Here is a 23,682-nt window from a genome sequence, read left to right on the forward strand (position 1 = left end):
GTTAGAACCCCCGACTATGACAAGTCGACGCTTTTTCTCCTCCTCCTCGCCGCCGAAAGCTGCACCTAAGCTGCGATACCCTCCTCTCCTGTTATATTCTTGCCCTTTGTTTTGTTGTGCTCTTCTGCGGCCGGCACATCAAAGGTAGCTCCTTCGTGACCGCTGTTCACGTTTCCGCCCCTGCTTTACGGCGTGGTGGTTTCGGTTCGCTTAGGTGTTCTCGCTTCGAAGCCAGCACCATTCGCGGTGTTCGCATCCAAGCATTCCCGATTGCTTGGCGGAATGGTAATGGTAATTTAGAAAAATTGCTCGGCTAACCTAACAATACGAAAAACAAATGAGCGAAAATCAAATAAAGAATCATGAGCCATGCACTCTGTGAAGGTGGATAACCAGCGAAGCTCTTTACTGCACGACACAGAGGTTACACAGAATTTTGAACAAAGGTACGAAGATATTTATTGTCCGGTTCTGTGGTTATCGTGACGATATATGTACGCACACACAATCGCGTATCACCTCTGTTATTAAGTGTGTCCATCATTTAAGACAATGAATGAATCATACCCCCGTAACTGCGGCCCCCTCATTACGACGACAGCAGAGAAGTGAAATTCTACCCTGGAATGATGAACGGCAACGGAGCCAGCTGTGGATGAAGACGATGACGCTCGAGCCCTTGCTGATGATGATAGTTTTTGGCACAGTGGAACCAGCTGTGGAAGACGACGACGAACGCGAGAGCAGTTCCGCGAGCGTGTTCGCGCGGTTGGCGTCAATAATTTTTAACAGCGGGGCTGTTTTGGCTTTCGTTCCGCCCTGGAGCGTTACCAGAAAACTCAGCCCAGCTGCGTGCCACCTCCAGTTGCCTAGCCACCACCTGCGAGAGCACGAAGCCATGTAACCCCCCCCCCCCCCCCGCACCCCATGCGCGTAGGGTAGAGTCGTGACGTCACAGGCGAGTAAAAGCTCGAACCGACGCGGCGGCTCACTTATCGCCTCCTCTACCGTGCGTACGTGCTGCAGCCATGCGAAAACCGAAGAAAATCCGGACGCCCGAAGAAGTGGCTTACCAGGAAGAGCGCCGTACTGCCAAGCGAGAAGCGATGCGTCGCCGCCGAGTGGATCCGGAACACCGCGCCGAAGCTGCGGCTGCGAAGAGGCTACGCCATTTCGAGGATTCCGAGTTTCAGTCCAGGGAACGCGAGAATCGGCGCCTGAACGCTCGACGTCGCCGAGAAAGCGAACCCGGCCTGCGACTGCTCGAAAACTTCCAGGGTCAAGCATGCCGAGACACGGTTGTGCGAACGGTTGATTCCAGCGCGAATTTCTAGGCGTAAAGTTTGGGCTCAGCTGTCGCCTCTGTGCCATACAAGGAAGATCGGCGCGTGGCTCAGCGGGACTACGATTGACGAAGGAGAGCCGATCCTGCCTATCGCGCCGAGGCCGCCGCCCACAAACGCCGTCGCCGAGCCGAGGATCCCAAATTTCGGGACAGAGACAAGGAAGGCCGCCGACTGAATGCTCGGCGCCGCTGGGAAATGGTTCCGGGCCTGCGCGTCCCTGAGAACTTCCAGCGCCAAGCCCGCAAATCCATGGGAGGTGCGAACGGCCGCTTCCAGCACGAATTCCACGGCATAGAGTTAGGCGCAGCTGCTACATCTTTGACCGGCTCTAGTTCGGCGTGAATCTCTCCGTGGTGAACTCGGTGCGAAACTTTGAACAGCAAAGCTCTGCCTTGCAAGTGCTTCGGTAAGCCTTCCCCGACGCCACCGACCACGACCACGGTCGGACATCGAGGACGAGGATTAGATCGACGATGATTACGACTGGTGCTGAAACACTCCACATAATAAATTCTGATGCACGTACTGTAACTTGAATGCATGTGACTTCCTGGCGCTCGCGGGGCTTATCGGCCTGGCTGTGTATGACCTTGCAAAAACTTGGCGAAACTTATTAAATCTTGGCGACACTTAGTATGAGCATAGTTAAGCCATGCTAACCTCGTTAGACTTAGCAAAACCTAGAAACGCTTGGTATGAGCCTAGCCAAGCCATGCATAGCCTCCCAAAACTTAGCAAAACCTAGCAACAATTAGTATGAACCTAGCCGAGCCGTGTATAACCTCGCAAAACTTAGCAAACCTAGCAAAACTTAGCAAACCTAGCTAAACTTAGCAAAAGCCGGAATTTGCTCCGCTGTGACCCAGCCTTGCACCACTAGTGCAAGCTGGCCAAATTTTTTTAACCATTATTTTTGAAAAAATTGTACAAAACATTTTCAAGTAGTACATCTCTCGTTACCCTCATGCCTGGGGCATCTTTGAGTCCAAAGTGTGACGAGGGTAGTTCAAGGTTGCGTTACAGGTTCCCGAGCTGACAGTGGTATGTGCCATTGTGCTTGGGCCTTTTGAGTACCATCACGAGGATTGGCCCACATGATATTTTCTGCACACAGACTCCACGAAACCCCAAATCAGAGCCATATGGCGCTTCGCTTTAAAAAAATTTTTACGTGATGCTCCTAGTGCTCTGAGAAGGCTCCTCTACTCGGCACGTCTGTTCCCTTTCGAGTCACTTCCGAGAAACCACCGAGATGCCAGTGCCACCTATCGTTGAAATCGGGAGATAGGCACGACGACAGCATATGGCCTCTCAGATCGCAAGCTTTCAGAGGCTATGGTAGGCAGCTTGTAGTGCTTGTACTGTTTCGCCGGATATCGGCGGACATGGAAAGTAAAAATACAACACGCTCCTGGCTTCCATTGCGCTGCTCCTCGAACTTTCCAGAAGCACACACATAGAAAAACTTAGGTGCGCTATATGTATGAGAAATTCAAAGCGTAATCGAATAGTATTCCGCACGTAAACTGCGCGAGCACGCAAAACTAAAACTCGCTTTCAACAAAGTTCGTTTGCGGAACGGTAACACTATTTCCCTTAACCCCGCTACTATGCCAATGCTAAGCTAAAACTGTCTAGTGAGGCTGGCACGGACAGGAGGACGAATCTTCGCGGCGAGAGCGGTCCTGCATGGCCGAGCCCTTGAAGCTTATTTTTTGGTGGTGGTGGTAATCGCAAAGCATTTAAGAGCAATTGTTATTAGAACTGATAAACCATAAGACCTCATTGCCAAAGAAACGTTGAACATGGGTGCCAAATACAAAAACGAGAAAGAAAGGAAAAGGAAAGATTCGCGGAAGAAGCAAGATATAGGAGTTATTGAGATATGATGAGGCACTCAGTGTTCAAGAAATTTAAAATTTCTATCGAGAATGTAATCTGACCCACTCGAAAAATAACGGCCAAGGAAAGTTTTCATTTCTGTGGCGTGGTACCATATCGCTAACTCCATGTGTAGGCAAGGTCATGGAGCACGCACTCCTAACCCGTGTAAACACTCACCTCAATGACACATGTGCTTACCACCACTCGATAATTGGCTTTAGACAGCATCTTTCCACCAAAGATGCTATGCTCGAACTTCAGCATCAAATCCTAGATGGCAAATCTCGTCACACGAAGGCGATCTTGGGCCTCGACCTCGAGCGCGTCTTCGATAACATAAGGCACCCCACCATCCTCGAACGCATCTCCTTGCTTAACTTTGGAGAACGCACTTACAACTACGTTTAGCCTTGGAGAACGCACTTACAACTACGTAGAGACTTTCGATCCAATCGGAAGGCCTTCCTGTCGGTCGGAGACACTCGATCGGAGGAACTCTCCCTCGGCAGCACGGGCACACCGGAAGGCTCCGTCATTTCACCAATACTGTTTAATCTGGTTATGCTCGGATTAGCACAAGAACTACAAAAACTCGAAAGCATTGAACACACCATATACGCCGACGAGATTACAATCTGGGCTGCAAAGGGCAGTGACGGCCAAATCGAAACTGCCCTACAAGACGCCATTATCGTCGTAGAATATTATCTTGAAGGCACGAGACTCCGCTGTTCCCCTGAAAAGTCGGAGCTTCTCCTATACCGCCCCACACTCCGTCGACGCCCCCCGCGGGGCTCCACGAATAAACGCCAATACGAGGAAATAGAGCTCAACTTGAAGGATAGCAGACCTATACCCGTGGTCCCTAGCATCCGCGTTCTTGGTATGACCATAGAAGCCAACGGAGCTAACTCTACGGCTATCTCCAAAATCCTTCGACAGACCGCTAATACATCCAGACTGCTGAAACGAGTGACCAACCGGCGAGGGGGTATGAAGGAAGAAAGCCTCATCTGCCTTGTACAATCTTTTATCGTCTTTCACATTACTTACATTGCGCCCTTTCTCAACTGGTACAAAGCTGAAAAGACTAAACTGGACATCATCATCAGAGGAGCTTATAAGCAGGCCTTAGGACTACCCAACCACACCAGCACGGAACTTCTACTACAATTAGGCATCCACAACACGCTAGACGAATTAATCGAAGTCCAACGTCGATCCCAACTAGAGCGGCTTATCCTAACGGAAACGAGCCGCAGCATTCTAAACAAGCCTAATATCACCTACCACCGTCAACATGGAGACAAACACCCAATACCACGCGACATTCAGCAATGGATGCACACTGACCCTATTCCGAAAAACATGCACCCAGACTACAACAAAGAACGCAGGAAGGCACGAGCTACCTCCCTCATCAAAGCTTATGCCAACACCACGGGCGTCACATTCGTCGACGCAGCTGAGTATCAAAATGGACTGCGCTTTGCGGCGGTTACCATGGCTGGCGGCTTGCTCCGACATGCTGCCAGCATCGTTACCAAAAATGCCGAGGCGGCCGAGGAAGTGGCCATCGCCCTGGCCACTCTTGACCCAGCCTGTCACACCATACTGAGCGATTCTCGCGCAGCAATCAACAACTACAACTAAGGTCGTATTTCTCAGCAATCACTCCGTATCTTACGACAAGCCCCGCATTCACCTGAAAATCAAATCACCCTCGTCTGAATCCCAGCACACGCCGGCATTGTTCCCCGCACCTCACCAACCTCAACGAAGTTACACACACCGTAGCACGAGGACTAGTCAACCGTGCCGGAGACGGTGCAGGTGCACCCGCAGGACGCGACTGCCTTACAAGATACAACGACCTTGTGAAGTCGTTTTACCACGCAAGAAGAATCTTCCCCACCCCTCACTGCAAGTTAAACAGAGCACAGGCAACCACCCTTCGCCTGTTACAGACTAATACATACCCCTCCCTCACACGCTGTCACACTATGTACCCCGACATCTACCAGAACCAGACGTGCAAGCTCTGCAAAACTGAATCAGCAAACACTCCCCCACATGCTATAGGAGTGCAAACATCAATACCCAGACCTTAATCTCGTGACCCTCTCGTCCAGATGGCACGCCGCCCTGCGCAGCAGCCATCTCGACGACCAACTCTGGGCGACCCAGCAGGCCTACGAAGCGGCGAAGAGGCAAGACCTCGACGTCCCATCGTGGGAGGCCTAGGCCCAGCCGACTAAACTGCTGGTGCTTATTAGAGTTCACTCTCTCTCTATCTGTTGCATGGTATAAAAAAAAAGATAACACAGGCATCGGTCTCAAGGCATTAAAAAGATCACAAGTGTGAAGAAAAGGGACCACAGGAGAGATTCACAAGGCTATGAAATGTGCAGTCGAATGTAAAAAGCACAATGACAAAGAAATAACTTCTAAACAATATCTGCGAATGCAACAGAAGCCTTAGAAACAGAGAATAGAGCACTGAAGTAGCGCGATGAGCAAAAAAAAAAGAAAAGGAAACGAGATCCCATGCAACCTTTCGGCACTACTTTGGCAGCTCGCACATGTATTTTGCTTGACGAGTGATGAAAAATAGCTCGTTTTGCGCTGATATCCTAGTAATGCTTACTACTCGGAAAGCGGTTCAAGCACAGCTGTAAACGTCAAACCTGCGCTCGTCAGTGCATTCGTCTATGCTTCGTCTATGTAGTGTTACAAGAATGGGCTTCTTTAGGGCTATAGCACAGCGTGTTTGGAAAAGCGGATTGTCAGCGTAGAGTGTGCGACTCTGTTCACGAACGTCGCAGCCGGGATGGTGGCTGACGCGATGAGCACGTGTTGCTTACCCCTGTAAGAAACAAATATGATCGTATCCACGCGAGGAGCGGCGCAGCGTGCACTTTTTGTTGACATCGGCTGCTTCACACTGCAAGCACTGGAGTCTTCAAGAAAGGCTGGCGCCTGATAATTCCGTGTATCGGAAACTGCGGCCTGTAGTGCGTTTTGTTGACACCCACCTTACAGTTTACCTTGCCTTGAGCGGGACATGGCGAATATGCAAAACGACGACGGCCGTGTCCCGCACGTACTTCTTCATAAAGGTTCAGATTGCGTGGCATTGAAGGTGAAACACCGGGGGAGCCAGGGCGTCGGTCGTAATAATTTGTGGCATCTAGGGAGGGTTCTCAAGGACTCGGATGGGATTCGATGTGGACAGGGCGGGGACGAATCGTGGTTCTCGCTGTCCTAAAGGGAAATCGGTGTTAAATCAGGGGTTCTATATTATCTGGCAACCCGAAGTTCGGGATTTTCTCCTTACCTTTCCAAGCAATTAACCCAAACAATATTCTGCCTTTAAACTTAAACGTTCTACTTAGGCACGTTAAATCACTCGCAGGAACACGTTATGGCAAATATAGCTACTCGAAAATCATGGGACGAACTTACCTCTACGAACCTTCATTGACAGGATTATTATTACATTAAAAAAAGCACTACCAAAATAAGAAATGGTGACGGGTATGTTGATTCTCTGTTTGCTTTCTTCTATGCACTAGTAGGAAAAAATTACAAAATGTTGTGCGTACAGGCAAGATGTGTGATGCTTTTCTTGATCTGGCAAGCCCTTGTTGGCATACATTATCGCATACATGAGGAGCACTTCTGTTTCCGGCCTTGACCTGTCAGGTTTATCCTTGCATGTTGTGGTCCTCTATTACTGGTTCCCAAAGTATGGCCTTGCTACAAAAAATGAACTTACATTTATTCGAACTTAATGTAGTTAGGAAAACATCTCAATCTCACAGCTACCTCCGCAACGCAGACAAGCATCAACACTGCGTTACTTTACTTTGTATTGCCTGAACGCCGTTTAATAGTATCTTACCTATGGGAAGTACGGTGCGATGCACTTTTCTCGCATTCAGTTAAACTGAGAACCCAAAGAAACCACAAGCATTCGCTCTCTTAACGTCGTAGGCGCTGACTCTGTTGTTATATATTCTGGTTATTCTGCCATGTTACGCGAAAGCAAGGTGTAGGGCATAGTTATATTATAATATTGAATCATAAAAAGTAATAATTATAACTTCTTATTATTAGTATTGTTATTATCATCATCACCATCTGCTTCGCAAGATGGCGCCTAGTATGGACGTCGGCACTGTGCTCCCAGCCTTTATAAGGCAAACAGCAGTTTCATCGCTGTATTGCATGCGAAAAAATGGACACGTGAAGTGTATTGCATGGCCCGACGGGGACTTCGATCTTCTGAAGTCTGTGGAAAAATTTTTCACGTGTAACGTGTGCCAGAACAGGGACATTCCAGCAATCAGACTTAGCGACGCCAACACGCCCGTTGCTTCCCTATTGGCGTGCCCTCTACAGGGCGTTGCTCTCCGGGGGGGGGGGGGGGGAGGAGGACAGGTATCGAGGCGTTCATTGACCTGGCGGCCCTCCGTGGCCTCCTCCTTAAAGGCTACTCTGGCGATTCTTTGATCATGTCAAGGTAATGGAATGTTTAGTTTTCCGAGACCCCCTAGCTGTCAGGTGTCTGAGGGTAGAATTGTTCTGTAAATTTGCAAATAATTTTAAATAAGCAAAAAAGCGTAAGAACAAAACTGAAACCTGACCAAGCAGCCTAGCAAACCTCTTCGTGTGACGTCATGAGTGTCTGCACCGAGACAAGCGCGCAAGTTATGCCAGTTTCACCCGCTGGCAGCGAAGAGCAGACGCTCGGCGGAATCGTCACCGCACCAGAACATTGGGTCATAATATGTCAGCTACGCAAGCTCTGCGGATCTGTGAAATACGGAGAGTTATATATCTGAATAATTCGATAATCACGAATCGCCGTTTGCATTCGACTCGCTGCCACGAGACTCAGCGCCCATGCGCGACATATGGTGCTGCAACATGAAGACTAAGGGAACCCCTAACCACTGATTTTGTACATGCTGCTTCATATTTTAGGTATTTTACCCCTTCTCAGGGAAGCGTTTCGTAAACTCCCCGTAAGGTGTGGAGCACCACTTCCCGCATTCTTATCCTGCAAGGACGTAGCTGACAGTCCAAAGCACAGATCTGGTGCATTTGTTAACATCGGCAGGTAGAGCGACCGCTCGTCATTCGGTATATAATATAATAGTAGCCGTTCATCGGTGATATCGTTTAATGTCAGAACATATCAAAACACATAGATTTTGTGCATGTAAGCGCCGTTGCATCACGGCGAGTCACACTTCATATATCAGCGACCAAACACCTTCGAAAACAGCGAGCGGGAGGCCGTAGTACGGGGGCGTTGTTGTGCTTCCTAGTTAGCATTCTTCGTATTCTCTTCACGCACACAATGTGTTCCCTAACGTAGACAAAGATGAGGATACGCGCATAGTTTTTGCGCGAAAACGCCGGTGCCAGTATTGACACCGTTGGCAGCTGAACGAGGCGGTTGTTTGCGCTGCATGCTGTATCGAAGGGGTCTCCGCATGCTGCCCATTTGGGATACGAGGCCAACAGCGCACTTCGGAGGCTCAATAATGAGTCAGCATAACAATTAATACTTCGAAATACGCCCGTGCACGTAGTCACATTTAATTTAGGGAAGCGCCGGCGAGTGCAACTGGCTGCCTTCGAGAACAGCATCGTACGGCTGATAGGGCATCGTGTCGTCGCTACTAGCTTATTGCGTGTGCACTGTGCGAAACGAGGAACGGTCTATTGGAAATCCGTATGATCAAAACTGAATTACAGAAGCGGTTTTATTCATCTTAGTGGCTTAATTAGCTTCAGGTAAGTGGCTCAGGTCTGCCAACAGTAGACGCACGAACTCGGCGACTGTAGGATAGGCTTAAAACCTTGGCTGAAAGCGATCGACATCGGCTCAAACTGCGTGTGCGAATGGCGAGTGCTAAAGTTCATGCAACCAACAACGCAACACCGCTTGCCACCGCCCCTCCCCCCTCACTTGCCCGTCCACAGGGAAACACAACTTCTCGCGAGAGCAACTCCTCACGCCAAGCAGTAGTTCATCACCCCAGCATGCACTGCGTGGAGCACTCCTGACGTCATACACAATGGGGCCTGTAACTGAGGAGGAGGTAAGGTAGGGTGTTCGAGACATTTAAATGCATTCAATTGTAAAGAAAGGTGTGCAACTCTCAAACTTGCATATTTTGAGCACATGATGGTAATTCGCAGAGGAACGTACCCAGCCAATTTCACCGGCACCCGTTGGCATCGAAAACTCGCTCGAGTTGCCTTTTAAGGCACCCAAGGCAATATCCTTCCTCAGTGATGAAGGAACGATATTGCCGCAGGATGAAGTGGCCAGTAACTAAGAAGTATACCGGCTGAAAAAGTCTATGGTTCAAATATTGGTGCAAGCAAAAATTAAAGGTGCAAGTGAACGTTGGTTGTCAGAAATCCGTGAGAAAAAGAAGGCCGCATGCCGAATATCTTGACCTACACAAACTTATTGGGAAGGAAGTCTGTTACAATACAAAAATATATCCTAGACGAAGATGGAAACAAACTGGAAGAGATGCGGCGTTAAATTACATCCGAAAAATAGCAACCGAATCATTCCCATGCAATGACGAAGTGGATTTAGAGAAAAGAGACAGTATGAAGGAGAACCAGATGGAAAAGGAATTGGTACTGAGGAATTTCATCTGGAAGAAAGCCGAAGAGAAAATTCCTAAGCGTACAACCACAGGGTTAGATGGGGTTCCCGTTAGCCTGATTAATGAAGTAGGATAAAAAAGCAAGGGAACTCTGTTGAAAGGAGTCGAAAAATGCTTACAAGATAGGCGAATGCGAGACAGTTGGTGATAAGGTAGAATGAAGTTAATTTATAAAGGAAATTGCAATAAGATAGCATTCGCTCTTATAGTTGACCGCCACATTTAGTGCAATGTTCTGGAAGGGGCAGGCTTAGGCGACGATTGTATAGAGCTTTTGAGAGATATTTACATTTAGAATACAGTTTGTGTAGAATGGGAAGGGATGCGGAGCTAGGCGAAAACTGATATCAATAAGGGACTGAGGCAGGGGTGCCCCTTATCCCTACTGCTGTTTATGATGTACACGGTAAGGACCGAAAGGTCGCTAGAGGGAAGTAATATCGGGGTTAAGCTCTCATAGAAACAGGCGGGTGCAGTAGCAAAGCAGCATCTTCCAGGCTTGTTTAAGTGGACGACATTGTGTTGCTTGCTAACAAGCAAAGTGGTATGCAACATCCGGCTGGTGTCGGTGGACAAGAACGTGGAAATCTAGGGTTACAACAAAGCGATAGAAGCTAGGTTTTATGATATTTAATCAAAACAGTCAACAGACTGTTTTATTACAGGGCCAGGAAATACCTCTGGTAAAAGGATACCGATACATTATTTTAAACAAAGGTGATATATATCTGGAGACACAAAGAAAATAAAGAAGAATAGCGAAAGGAAAGATAAATGCGGCAATAATGAAACACTGAGTGTCATGGGGATATTATAGGTACGAGGTGCGCCGTAGTATCTGTAAAGGTGTAATAGTTACATGACTTACATTTGGAAATGCGGTTGCTAGCTTGAAGTCAGGGGCAACCAAAAGTCAGTGGGACGCCTCCAATGGGACGCTGATGCGATCACTACAAATGAAGCTGCGCAGGGTGATGTGGGCTGAAAGAATTTTTAACTGAGAGCAGCTCAGGATAAAATTGAGTTTGAACAACGACTTGGGAATGTGGAAGATAATAACTGGGTTGCTAGAGTGTTCAAATATTTGCACAGGAAAAACGCTGATTCACAGTGGAGTAAAAGAACTGGGAAGGTTACCAGCAAACATGCGACCGGTGTAGTAAGTAACACGGCAACAAAGAACGTCAAAAGCAAAATCAGAGAGGCTGAGACAATCTCATAGAAGGCGACAATGGAAAAGAATCCTGCTTTGAGTAAATGCATAAAAGGAAACAACGAAATCAGGAAAAAACGTTTTATGATAACTTAGAGGGAAGCTCTTTACTTTTCGAAGAAAGATCAAGATGCCTTAGAACGCGTACTTATAACGCGAGGTACAACAAGGAAGAAGAAACGTGCTGCGGTAAAGCTATGGAAACATGGAACATGTTTGATTAGAATGGGAAGATGTCTAACAAGCGGTCGATTTAGGCTCTATAGGCCTGCTGTATGCCCTTGGGTTCAGCGATAGCAGAAGGAAAGTAAACATGTACGCTATATAGAATAGAAAGAGGCGATTGAATGTTTGGTGGCAGAAAAGTATGGAGATCATAGACAACGGAGGCGTACACATAAAAAGTACCTATAGAGGTTAAGAAAGCTTGCTGCTGGAGGAGGAGGAGGAGGAATAAACTTTTATTGTAGAACCAGCACTTTATGATGGCCGGGTCTACGCCTCCCACGAAGGGACGTCGAGGGCTTGCCTCGCCGCCGCCTCGCGGGCGTGCTGGGTCGCCCAGGTTTGGTCGTCGAGGGTGGAGCTCCGCAGAGCCTCATGCAACCTCGACGAGAGAGTCGTGGTGTTAGTCTGTGCGTACTGTGCTGGGCACTCCCATAGCATATGCGAAAGCGTAGCCGGGTGAATTCCACAGCACCGGCAGTTGGGGGTAGTGTAGACGTCCGGAAATATAAGGTGGAGGCGGGCGGGTGAAGGGTACGTGTTTGTTTGTAGTAGACGCAGGGTGGTAGCCTGCGCCCGGCTGAACTTTGGGTGAGGCGGGGGGAAGATTCGGCGACTCAGGTAAAAGGCCTTAACAAGATCGTTATAAGTTGTCAGACTGTCCCTGGTGTCCAACTCATCTCCAGTGACTCCGGCGCGGTTGACTAGGCCTCGCGCAATGGAGTGGGTGACCTCGTTGAGATTGGGGAGGTGTGGGTGGACAGGGCCCGCATGGGCCGGGATCCATGTTAGGGAGATTATGCTGTCTTTAGAGTGTGGTGCCTGGCAGAGGATGCGAAGAGCTTGGGGACAAATACGCCCTTTGCTGAAGTTAGTAACGGCTGAGCGAGAGTCACACACTATGATGTGACAGGTGGGATCTAAAGTGGCCAGGGCGATGGCCAATTCTTCAGCCGTCTCTGCAGTGGGGGTAGTGACGCTGCAGGCATGGTGTAGGGCTCCATCGCGTGTGGCAACGGCCACAAATCGTGTGCCATGGGAGTATCGGGCTGCATCAACAAATGTGACGCCAGGTACGTTGGCAAGGTACGTTGGCTGCTGGAAATTCAGTTCTTTTTTTTGTCTCTTTTTCCCCTCTTTAAATATAGGTAGGACATTAGGCAACACAACAAGAGCCTGGGGTACAACCCACCACCCCGTTTCAAAGGGACTTTCATAGCAGCCGTGCATCCGTACAACACGGCCTGCGCCGCCGCGGCAGTGTCTCAGAGTTTGTGCATATGGCACGTGCTATGCTTGCTTTCAGATGCCACAAAAATTTGAAGGTCCAATCCACTCTGTGAAGGTGGATTGCCAGAGAAGCTGTTACCATGCACTTAACCTATCCTAGTCTAACAAATGCAATTAGTACGCCGTAAAATGCAGTGTATAACCATTTATTGCTCAGCGACATTCACGATGGCTTTATGATCGCTGTGATATACACTGAGCTTTCCCGTTTTGACAGTTACCATGTTCTTCGCCAACGTTGGGTCGACACACGAGTCACGGATGGTGGTTGTTAGTTTCTGTTCGTTGTAACGCTTCAGTACAAACTCATCGAAGACAAAGTGTGTGAACCACTCGGTTGCCTGTTTCGAAATGTCGACGTTAAAGTCCCCCACGATGACGAAAGACGTAGTTTTTATTTCTTGCCAAAACTGCGAAGTGCGTTCGCATGAACTGCTCTACGTCGGCCTTGGAAGTGCCCGGCGAAACGTACACGGTGAAGGTGACGATTACATCGCGAGTTTTCACGGCACACACATCACCGCAGTCGACCGGGTCAGACCTAAGCTTGTACGCGGTAACGCACGCTTCTTGCGTAGGCGGCGACTTCGGCAGAGCGGTTGTCACTAAGTTTCGCGGCCGTTATTCCAACGTAGCCGGTCACATCGGCGACTATGTCCACCCACGTTTCCGAGAGACACAGCACCTGAACCTCGTTGAGTACGTAGTCATGCGTTAAATCTTTGGTATGAAGACCAATCGATCTCATGGTGTGAGAGGCAAGCGAGATCCAGTGCGATTCCCGCAACATGGCCAGGCATGCCTTCGCGACGGTGGCCAGGTGATGGAGCCGAGTTTTCTGTGGACCGCAACGAAAGAATTGCCAGTTGGTAGAAGTAAACAGCTTCTCTGTAAAATGCAGGTGCTGCGCTTTGGAAGGCGCGCACTGGACTCTTATAGTGTAAACATTACAATAGTCCATAGCTTGAAGTAGGCTCTTGGAGTTCGCGTCTCAACAGCGTGCTGGTCACGTTTGAAGAAGGAGGACGCAGACACGCGCCAGCAAAATGGCTCCAAAGCGTGCGCTCGGCGTCGAGGGGACCTGTGCCCCAAAAGACGCGTCGCGCTCAACAGGAGCGCCTTCGCTACGCAGCGAAACGTGGTGTAGACCGCTGTTGCCACGATGCGATGTGCCATGTGAGGCAACGATAATGCTGGACCCTCCCAGAGACTATGAACAATGATGGACAACAACACCTCAAGCAAAGACGTCCCTCTCTGTGTTTTGCAGACACCACAGACAAACAGCAGTGGTGCACCCAAGGTAACGTGCAACATTAGCTCACCACTCGCGTGTTGAAATAAACGCTGAAGAAATTACAGATTCGCCGCCCTACATCACCGCTAATTATCGTCCATCAAAGGAAGCGGCATGCAAAGCATGCTGGCAGGCAGCACGCTGGCCAGGGCGTTCGCGTGCGCTGATGAGAGTATGCCGAGTTCGTGCTTTCATAAAACCAAAAAGCGATCGGTAGCCACGCATTCGTGCGCATGCGGTGCGGCAACAACTTTTCGCCGCGCTGCTGCAGGCCACGTTTAACGCGCCGAACTACACAGCGAGCGAATCGCCGCTGATTCTGGCGTCGCCGGCTGCCAGTTGGCACACTGAAGACGTCATATTAGAAGTAGTCCCCGAGTGATTCGTAACGGCATCCTGTCGCCACGCTGAAGAGAGGAAGCGCAAGCGCGCCGAGGCTGCACGCGTTCGATGGGCCATTGAGAGTGCTGATACGCGGTAAGCTGGCGCCAGCCCCGCTACAAAGACTGCCAAAGCTCTAGAGGTCCGATTCGCCCATACTCGTGAGTCGTCTCGTGCTCGCCTGGAGCCGCAGGAGGTCGAGCGTGGTTTTAGCGCCCTAGCCGAAGAGAATCGCCCATGACAGATGCGTGGCTGCCGATACTTCTGAAGATAAAAACAAGAGTCCACTAATTTGAAGCTCGGCCAAGGAAACCCGATGGCATCATCGTAACTGCGCATGAAATACAATTCAGATACAAATTAGGTGATTACAACAACAAGAATGACAGAATAGAGAAGTATATTAGGCGTCCATAGATCAGACCATTTGGACAACTATGTATGTCGACCTTTCTTCCTCAACATTGACGCTTTCTTGATGCTTTCTACTTTTTATGTTCATTCCCTTTTTGTTTGTTCCAGCGTAAACCTCATGAAATGCGCAGAAATTGAGTCTCCTATTTGATTATTTCTTTCGGGTTTTTACTAATTACTGATTTCATTAGCCGAGCCTGGACTGAAGTTCGAACCGCAAAGTTGAAGCCGTGTAGGCCGAATACCTCGAATGGCAAGCTGTTGCTTGGACTTGCACTAAGAAAATAGCGTTTCAATACGGCCACGCTTCGGTTTCGTAATTAGTGGATCTTGCTATCGGACAACTTGGACATTGCGAAATCTCATGCAGGTTTTTCGCCATCATTATAAATGCACTTTAAAAAGCGTAACAGCTCTGCCACATGCGAGTTTCGAAAAATTTTCTGGAAGTAAAAAAAAGAAATAAACGGAAAACAGCAGGTGATAAATTCTTTATTTTGCTCGAACATGGTTTTGTTAGGAAGAATAGTATTTGAAAAAAAGATAAACACCACCCACACGTTTCATGCAATGCAGGCCTCTGAGATTTGCTGCTCCTCCTTTCTCTTGCAAAGTCAAAAACATTGCGACGGCTGCAATCATTTTTGAAGTCTCGCAACTTCTAAAATTGATGCGGTACTACACTGATATTGATACCAGTACTTGCAATGGAAAGTATCGTAACAGGCACGTTAATGAAGGATTTGTTCGTAGCAAAGAATTGTAGCTTTCCCTACACTTAACGCTTAGGAAACGGTGGAAGTAAACAAGCTTTTTTCATGATTTTAGCATTTCAAATTCAATCTTAACAAACACTTTATTTTTTAATAGGGCGTTCTTTACAACTATGTTCTTCAATCACTTACTGCCCATGCACGAGTCCATCAGTGAGCAGCAATATTTAATAGAATAAGTTAACTTTGTTATCTTTACTGTCTTCTAAAATACTTCCTGGCATCAAAAAAAATCGAATGGCCTGCTTCTTTGATCACACAAATGAGCCCGCACGTACGTGTGAGCTAGACTTCTTTTTGAGTAACACTCACTAGAAGTCACTCACTAGAAGTCACTCACTACAAAACACTCACTATGTGTGGCAGCTTCCTGCTGGAAATAATGGATGTAGAGCTCCTTCTATTTAGTTTGCTGTTCTGTCTGTTTAAATGCGCAGGTGTGGTGTACGACCAGGACACCTCTCCCGAGGAGCACAAATTGCTCTCGCAGTCTCTGGAAAGAGCAAACCTGAACGTCAGTGACACACCACATGTTGCGTCGGAGAATATCGCAAGTGGGCATCCACGAGGTACCGGCGCTTCGGACAGCGTTCGTCGCCTAAGCCTGGCTACCGTGACGCTGAACGCCGACGACATCCTGCGGTCATCCAAGAAGCGTGAGTACTGAATGATATTTCAACGGCTCCAGAATACGTTGCTTCGTGCAGACAAACCTTGGTGCAGTCCAGCACTGAAACCATGAGGGCGCCAACCACCTAAACGACGAACTTTATTCCAATAATATTTCCACCATGGAGTATGGACATGGTTCTCAAACCACTCAATCGTGTACGTGTAATGTGCGGACCGGTGACTCTTGAGCGAGGTGCTCAATGAGTGGCATAACTTCGTGGTGAGTGAAGCCTCCTGGTGGCGGTGGAACTTGAACCCGTTGAGAGCGCCCAGGCGTGTTCGAAAAACGAGGACAGAAGTCGGACGACTACGTAGCCAGCGTGACTAGGCATTCCAGTTTACCAATTGTTATTGTTTTGATTGAAATTGTTGTTGTTTGTTAAAAAATAAATACTGAACTCTTTTCTTTATTACTTCAAACGCATATGTATGCCCTGTTAAGAGAAGGAACCACTTAAAATAACGTGTCCTTCACATGTGACCTCCTCGTTGGCGTTCTATAGCACGCCTACTTCTAGACGTAGTAAATATTTTTGGAACTCACTCGATGTGCTCGTCCAATAAATACACATTCATGTCCTATCCTATCTGTTTGTCATGAGAGTATGTCTCGCTACGCGAAAGATAGACATGGCGTCGAGAAATTTTCTTGTGGCTGGCACACAAGAAGCTATGCATCAGATGCATGCCGAGAAATGCTCAGTCCCCGCACCGCCTTTGACGACAGCTTCATGAACCTCCCGCTTTATTGTGTACTAGGTTGACCACCTAGATGTATTTAAGATACCACCTTTTTATTCTTAAGTTCCCGAATAATTTATGAGCAAAGACATTACACGTCTGTGCGGGACCAATTCGACGCTGCAGTAAGCCTTAGGGAAAATATATTTGTGCGGGAGTTTGCAATGTAAGGCACGTTTTGTGAACGGCAGAACTGGCGTTCAACCGAAAAAGGCCAGAAATAAATTGTGTATAGCTTCTTCAGAAGGAATGCAACGCCAAGGAACTGGTCATTCGTGTCTACGCATCAAATCTAGCACTGCGTCATTTCCGAAGTCGGCGCTACTTCGAAATGAATGCGAGCGCTGCCTTTTATGAAGCTACTTCGGACTGGTACACTTGCACTGAGTTCGCTTGCCTAATGAGTTTGCTGAGCCTTCAGTCGGCCATTAGTTCGATGCCACTGGATTATTCCTAAGCGTATACTGGGCTATTCCGGTAAACAGCAAGGCATCAGAAAATGGAACTGCGAGTTGTCCTAGCTGGAACAGATTCGTCTTAAAACTTTTTGTGGGGCAAACAAACAGGGACGAAGAATAGTGTTGTGTCTTTGTGGGGCCCCTATTCTTTGTCCCTGTTTGTTTGCGCACAAAATGTTTTAGGATGCATCAGAAAAACAGTGGTTTGGGGTCCAATAATGTCGACAGAAAAACATTCTCCGCTCGTCTCTGTGTGTGCGTGCTCGCGCGCACGCGTGTTTGTGTGTGTGTGTGTGTGTGTGTGTGTGTGTGTGTGTGTGTGTGTGTGTGTGTGTGTGTGTGTATGCGCGTGTGTGTATGTGTATCCGCGTGTGTCCGCGTGTGTCCGCGTGTTTTTAGGTTTAGTTTCACGCTGCAAAGATGTGAATCTCTACATTGTAATGTAATAGGATTTGGACGTTTGTTGAGATACTTTTTCAACACATATGCTGAAGCACATATGCTGAAAGGTATGTCGCGTTATTGGCTGGCTTCGAGTGAAAGAAACGACAATAAACAATAGGGCGGGCTCAGTTGGGATACATTTATTACTACAGCTGACTTTCGCCACAATTACCGCTAAGTTAAACAGAGAAAATTGACGTTTGACTTTGCTGGTCAGATCTCGTTCACATGCTCTCGTTCGCCACCGCCGCGGCCTCACTTCGATGCGTGTGCCCTCTGATGAATTCCCACTTTTTAACGTGGATTCAGAAGATAATCCAATTTACCCTAATGGCGCAGAACTGCAAAATGACAGAAGCATGTAACATATCATCATCACAATCATCATCATCATCCGCCTGCTTAGGCCCACGGCAGGACAAAGGCTGCTCCCATATTTCTCCAACTACCCCCTTCATGTACTAATTGTGGCCATGTCGTCCCTGCAAACTTCTTAATCTCATCCACCCACCTAACTTTCTGCCGCAACATGCTACGCTTCCCTTCCCTTGGAATCCAGTCCGTAACCCTTAATGACCATCGGTTATCCTTTCTCCTCATTACATTTCCTGCCTATGCCAATTTATTTTTCTTGATTTCAACTAAGATGTCATTAACTCGCGTTTGTTGCCTCACCCAATCTTCTCTTTTCTTATCCCTTAACGTTACAGCAATCATCCTTCGTTACATAACTCGTTGCGTCGTTCTCAGTTTAAGTAGAACCCTTTTCGCAAGCCTCCGGGTTTCTGCCCCGTACGTGAGTACTGGTAAAACACAGCTGTTTTACTATTTTCTCTTTAGGGATAATGGCAACCTGCTGTTCATGATCTGACAATGCCTGCCAAACGCACCTCAGCCCATTCTTACTCTTCTGATTATTTCAGTCTCATGATAAGGATCCGCGGTCACTACCTGCCCTAACTAGATGTATACCCTTACCACTTCCAGTGCCTCGCTACCTATTGTAACCTGCTGTTCTCATCCGAGACTGTCAAACATTACTTTAGTTTTCTGCAGAATAATCTTTAGACCCACCCTTCTGCTTTGCCTCTCCATGTCAGTGAACATGTCTTAATAATATTTGGGGTTTTACGTGCCAAAACCACTTTCTGATTATGAGGCACGCCGTAGTGGAGGACTCCGGAAATTTTGACCACCTGGGGTTCTTTAACGTGCACCTAAATCTAAGCACACGGGTGTTTTCGCATTTCGCCCCCATCGAAATGCGGCCGCCGTGGCCGGGATTCGATCCCGCGACCTCGTGCTCAGCAGCCCAACACCATAGCCACTGAGCAACCACGGCGGGTTGAACATGTCTTGCAATTGGTCCCCTTAGTTACTAAGCAAGGCAATATCATCAGCGAATCCCAAGTTACTAAGGTATTCTCCATTAACTCTGATCCCGAATTCTTACCAATCGACATTTCGGAATACCTCCTTCAAACACGCTGTGAATAGCATTGGAGAGATTGTATCTCCCTGCCTGACGCCTTTCTTTATTGGGATTTTGTTGCTTTCTTTATGGAGGACTACGGTGGCTGTGGAGCCGCTATAGATATCTTTCAGTATTTTTACATACGGCTCGTCTACACCCTGATTCCATATTGCCTCCATGACTGCTGAGGTTTCGACTGAATCAAACGCTTTGTCGTAATCATTGAAAGCTATATATAAGGGTTGGTTATATTCCGCACATTTCTCTATCACCTGATTGATAGCGTGAATATGGTCTATTGTTGAGTAACCTTTACTGAATCCTGCCTACTCCTTTGGTTGACGGAAGTCTAAGGTGTTCCTGATTCTATTTGCAATTACCTTTGTAAATAGTTTGTACGCAACGGACAGTAAGCTGATTGTTCTATAATTTTGACGTCCCCATTCTTATGGATTAGGATTAGGTTAACGTTTTTCCAAGATTCTGGTACGATCGAAGTCATGAGGCATTGCGTATACAGGGTGGCCAGTTTTTCTAGAACAATCTGCCCACCATTCTTCAACAAATATGCTGTTGCATTATCCTCCCTGACTGCCTTCCCCGTTTGCATAGCTCCCAAGCTTTTCTTTACTTATTCCGGCGTTACTTGTGGGATTGCGATATTCCTCTAGATTATTCTCTTTTCCATTATCCTCGTGAGTGCCACTGGTAGTGTATAAATCTCTGTAGAACTCCTCAGCCACTTGAACTATCTCATCCATATTAGTAATGATATTGCCGGCTTTGTCTATTAATGCATACATCTGATTCTTGCCTATTCCTAGTTTCTTCACTGCTTTTAGGCTTCTTCCGTTCCTGAGAGCATGTTCAATTCTATCCATGTTATACTTCCTTATGTCAGGAGTCTTACGCTTGTTGATTAACTTGGAAAATTCTGCCAGTTCTATTCTAGCTGTAGGGTTAGAGGCTTTCATATACTGGCGTTTCTTGATCAAATGTTTCGTCTCCTGTGATAGCTTACTGGTATCTTGTCTAACGGAGTTACCACCGACTCCTATTGCACACTCCTTAATGATGCCCATAAGATTGTCGTTCATTGCTTCAAACCTAAAGTCCTCTTACTGAGTTAAAGCCGAATACCTGTTCTATAGCTTGATCCGGAATTCCTCTATTTTCCCTCTTACCGCTAACTCATTGATCGGCTTCTTATGTACCAGTTCCTTTCGCTCCCTCCTCAAGTCTAGGCTAATTCGAGTTCTTACCATCCTATGGACACTGCGGTGCACCTTGCCGAGCTCGTCCACATCTTGTATGATGCCAGGGTTAGAGCAGAGTATAAAGTCTATTTCATTTCTAGACTTGCCATTCGGGCTCCTCCACGTCCACTTTCGGCTGTCCCGCTTGCGGAAGAAGGTATTCATTATCCGCATATTGTTATGTTGTGCAAACTGCTAATAACTCTCCCCTGCTATTCCTAGATCCCATGCATTATTCCCGCACTGAGTTGTCTCCAGCCTGCTTCTTGCCTACCCTGGCATTGAGGTCACCCATCAGTACACTGTGTTTTGTTTTCACTTTAACAATGACCGATTCCACGTCTTCATAGAAGCTTTCGACTTCCTGGTCATCATGGCTGGATGTACGGGCGTAGACCTGTACGACCTTCAATTTGTTCCTGTTATTGGGTTTCACAAGACCTGCCAGCCTGTCGGTAACGCTATAGAATTCTTAAGTGTTACCAGCTACAATCTTATCATTCAGGAATCTGACTCCTAGTTCTCGTCTCTCCGCTAAGCCCCGGTAGCACAGGACGTGCCCGCTTTTTAGCACTGTATATGCTTCTTTGGAACATATCAGACAGAGGAAAAGCAAAAAAGGCGTAAGAGAAAAAGTAGTTGTGATAGAGAAATGCAAGGCATACGTATCGTAACAAGCATTAGCCAACGTTAAATCTTTCCATGTGAGATTACGAAAATAATGCGACCTGATGTAAATAATCAGGAAAAGGCGTTTAACATGAGAATCTCCCTATAGCAATGACGTGCTCATGAACAATCTGATACATTTTCTTTCGGGCTCGACCAAGGGTACTTCCACCGAAAAATAAAATATTATTGAGATATTATTATTATAATATCTTATATTATTGTTATATTATTATTGTTCATTATTATTGTTTATTATTATATTATTATCTTATATTATTATTATAAATATTATTGAGATATTATATTATTATTAATAAAATATTATTGCCCATATGCAATAAGGGCTTCTCTAAGTAGGTCTATCTTTTGGAATCATATTTTCGGCAATAGAGAAGGAAATGGTTCATTGATTCTATATCGGCCTTCTTACGGCGCTAGGTTATGTCTCGAACCCGGCTCCATATGATTGCGTGGGGGATGCTTCGGGTTGAAGAAATCAGAAGCTCGGAAGCTGGAAAAACGAAAATCAAGAAGCTTACTGGCACTTCTATAAGTCTTATTTATATTGTTGAATATGTAAAACAAATAATGGTCAAGTGTTAAGCAACGAGCGTCTTAATGAGCCTCGTTTCCTTGGCCCAGAGCAGCTTATTTTCTTTCTGCCCCGTCATTATAACATTTTGGTCAAACACTCCTTCCTCGCAGTAGCCAATCACACACAGGTCACAACCCACCCGGATGACAGCCAATCAAGAAGCACAAACAAAACTGTCCCGGACAGAATATCGGACCGACAACCGCACCCGATTCCTGTGGGCGCAAAGGGAGAGAGGGTCTGGTCGTTAAAATGGGAGAGGAGATCTTTTACTCCCAACTGGTGTTCTCCGCTCCTTCTCATTATAGGGCAGGCACCACTTCGGGGCGGCTTTTTTCCAGGAAACGTCCATGAGCCCTTCGCGTCGTCTCGGCATCCGCCGGTGCAATGTCAGGTTCTTGGCAAAATATCATGTACGCAAGGGCCGCCTTGGTGCGAATAATAGACAGAGCCGTTTGTACACGAAATGCGATCTTTTCACACTATTTTCATAAGATCGAGGAAGCTGTATTTACAACACCTACAAAGGCACTAAAAAAACAGCGTTACAGATGGCAAGAATCAACTAGCAGGGCGCGATCAAAGCTGTAGAGTTGCTCTGCACGCTTCAGTACTTCGCCCATTAAGGACTCGATAAGTCAGAGTCACAGTGATTGTACAGCGCGGGTTTACCGAGAAAAATTGCGTCGGCCCAGACAACAGGGCCGTTGCCGAAGATGCGTCCGTGGATGCATCGCAGGGTCCCTCGTCGACGCGGGCCTCAACTGGACGCTTGGTAGTCGCGACCAGCATGGTCGATGAACAGGTCCGAGCTGCGTTCTTCGGGAGACATCAGTAGGGCCGTGTGCTGAATCAGCGCTTAGGAAAGGTTGGCGCACGAGTCGTGGCCGCGGTGTTTGGAAAGCGTCGGTCGGGCCGGGGAGCAGGAGCAGCACTCAGCAAAAATCAGCGGGACCCAGGTTGTAGGGCAGGCCCGAGTCCTCTTGTCTGACCGGCCAGTCGGCTCCATCCATCAGGCTCAGGTCAACCATGAACCATCGTCCGCGCATATTGCCGGAACAGTCCGGTCTCTTGAAATAGCAGGGCTGCCTCCTGGCTCCGCCTAGGCACGCTTTTCATTCCTCTGCTCCGCGAACCGGCTCCGCCTCCTTGTCGCCCGTCGTCATCGTCGTCATCGTCATCGTCGTCGTCGTCGTCGTCGTCGTTGTTGTTGCTGTCCTGAGTTGTCGTGGCACATACCCACAGTGCGGGATTGGCCATGAATCAGGTGGTTAAATTAGGTGCATAAAAATAACAATAATAAAAAGGAGTTAACAATCTGAGCATAAGAGTTTAAAAGTATACGTTTTGTGTTCTCGAAATGATCAGAAGAAAACCGGATATAAAAAGCGAAAATAATAATAATAATAGTAATAGTAATAATTATTTAATAATAGAGAAGAAATAAAAGAAGGCTATAGTGGGGAGGGGCAACGATCAGTCTGACATGGAAATCGACTGGTTTTAATGAGGTAGTTTAGGAATTCCAAGCAAACATTTCTGGCACTGAACCCAATAATGTTCGCTTCAGAAGATAGGATTACAGGCACTGACAAATTTAGACCAATAGTGCGAAGCGGGATTTCGAGTAGTAGTTTTCTTATAATAGAAAAGCGCCTGCAAGACAACAAAAAAATGGTCTATTCTCTCCGCTTCGCCACAGAATGAGCATGATGGTGAGGGGACCAGACCAAATCTGTGGATATAGAAGTTCAACGCAGGTATACGGCAGCGCAGCCTCGCGATGGACACTTCAATTTTCCGTGTTCGCGAAAACCCCTGTGCCAAGGGTATAGGAGATGTCGGT

The 23,682-nt window shown here is 47.4% G+C and overlaps 1 protein-coding gene across 2 annotated transcripts in view; it reads left to right on the top strand.

The window, feature by feature from the left end:
- The window catches only part of LOC135899214 (glutamate receptor ionotropic, kainate 2-like), a 202,724-nt gene that overhangs the window by 107,973 nt on the left and 71,069 nt on the right, over positions 1-23,682 (top strand). For both annotated transcript variants that reach the window (XM_065428470.1, XM_065428471.1), the window contains exon 3: positions 15,962-16,180. In XM_065428470.1, the coding sequence (XP_065284542.1) occupies positions 15,962-16,180 (219 nt within the window). The remainder of the gene's footprint in view (positions 1-15,961; positions 16,181-23,682) is intronic.

Source organism: Dermacentor albipictus, chromosome 5 (assembly GCF_038994185.2).
Source record: "Dermacentor albipictus isolate Rhodes 1998 colony chromosome 5, USDA_Dalb.pri_finalv2, whole genome shotgun sequence".
Lineage (NCBI taxonomy): Eukaryota > Metazoa > Arthropoda > Arachnida > Ixodida > Ixodidae > Dermacentor > Dermacentor albipictus.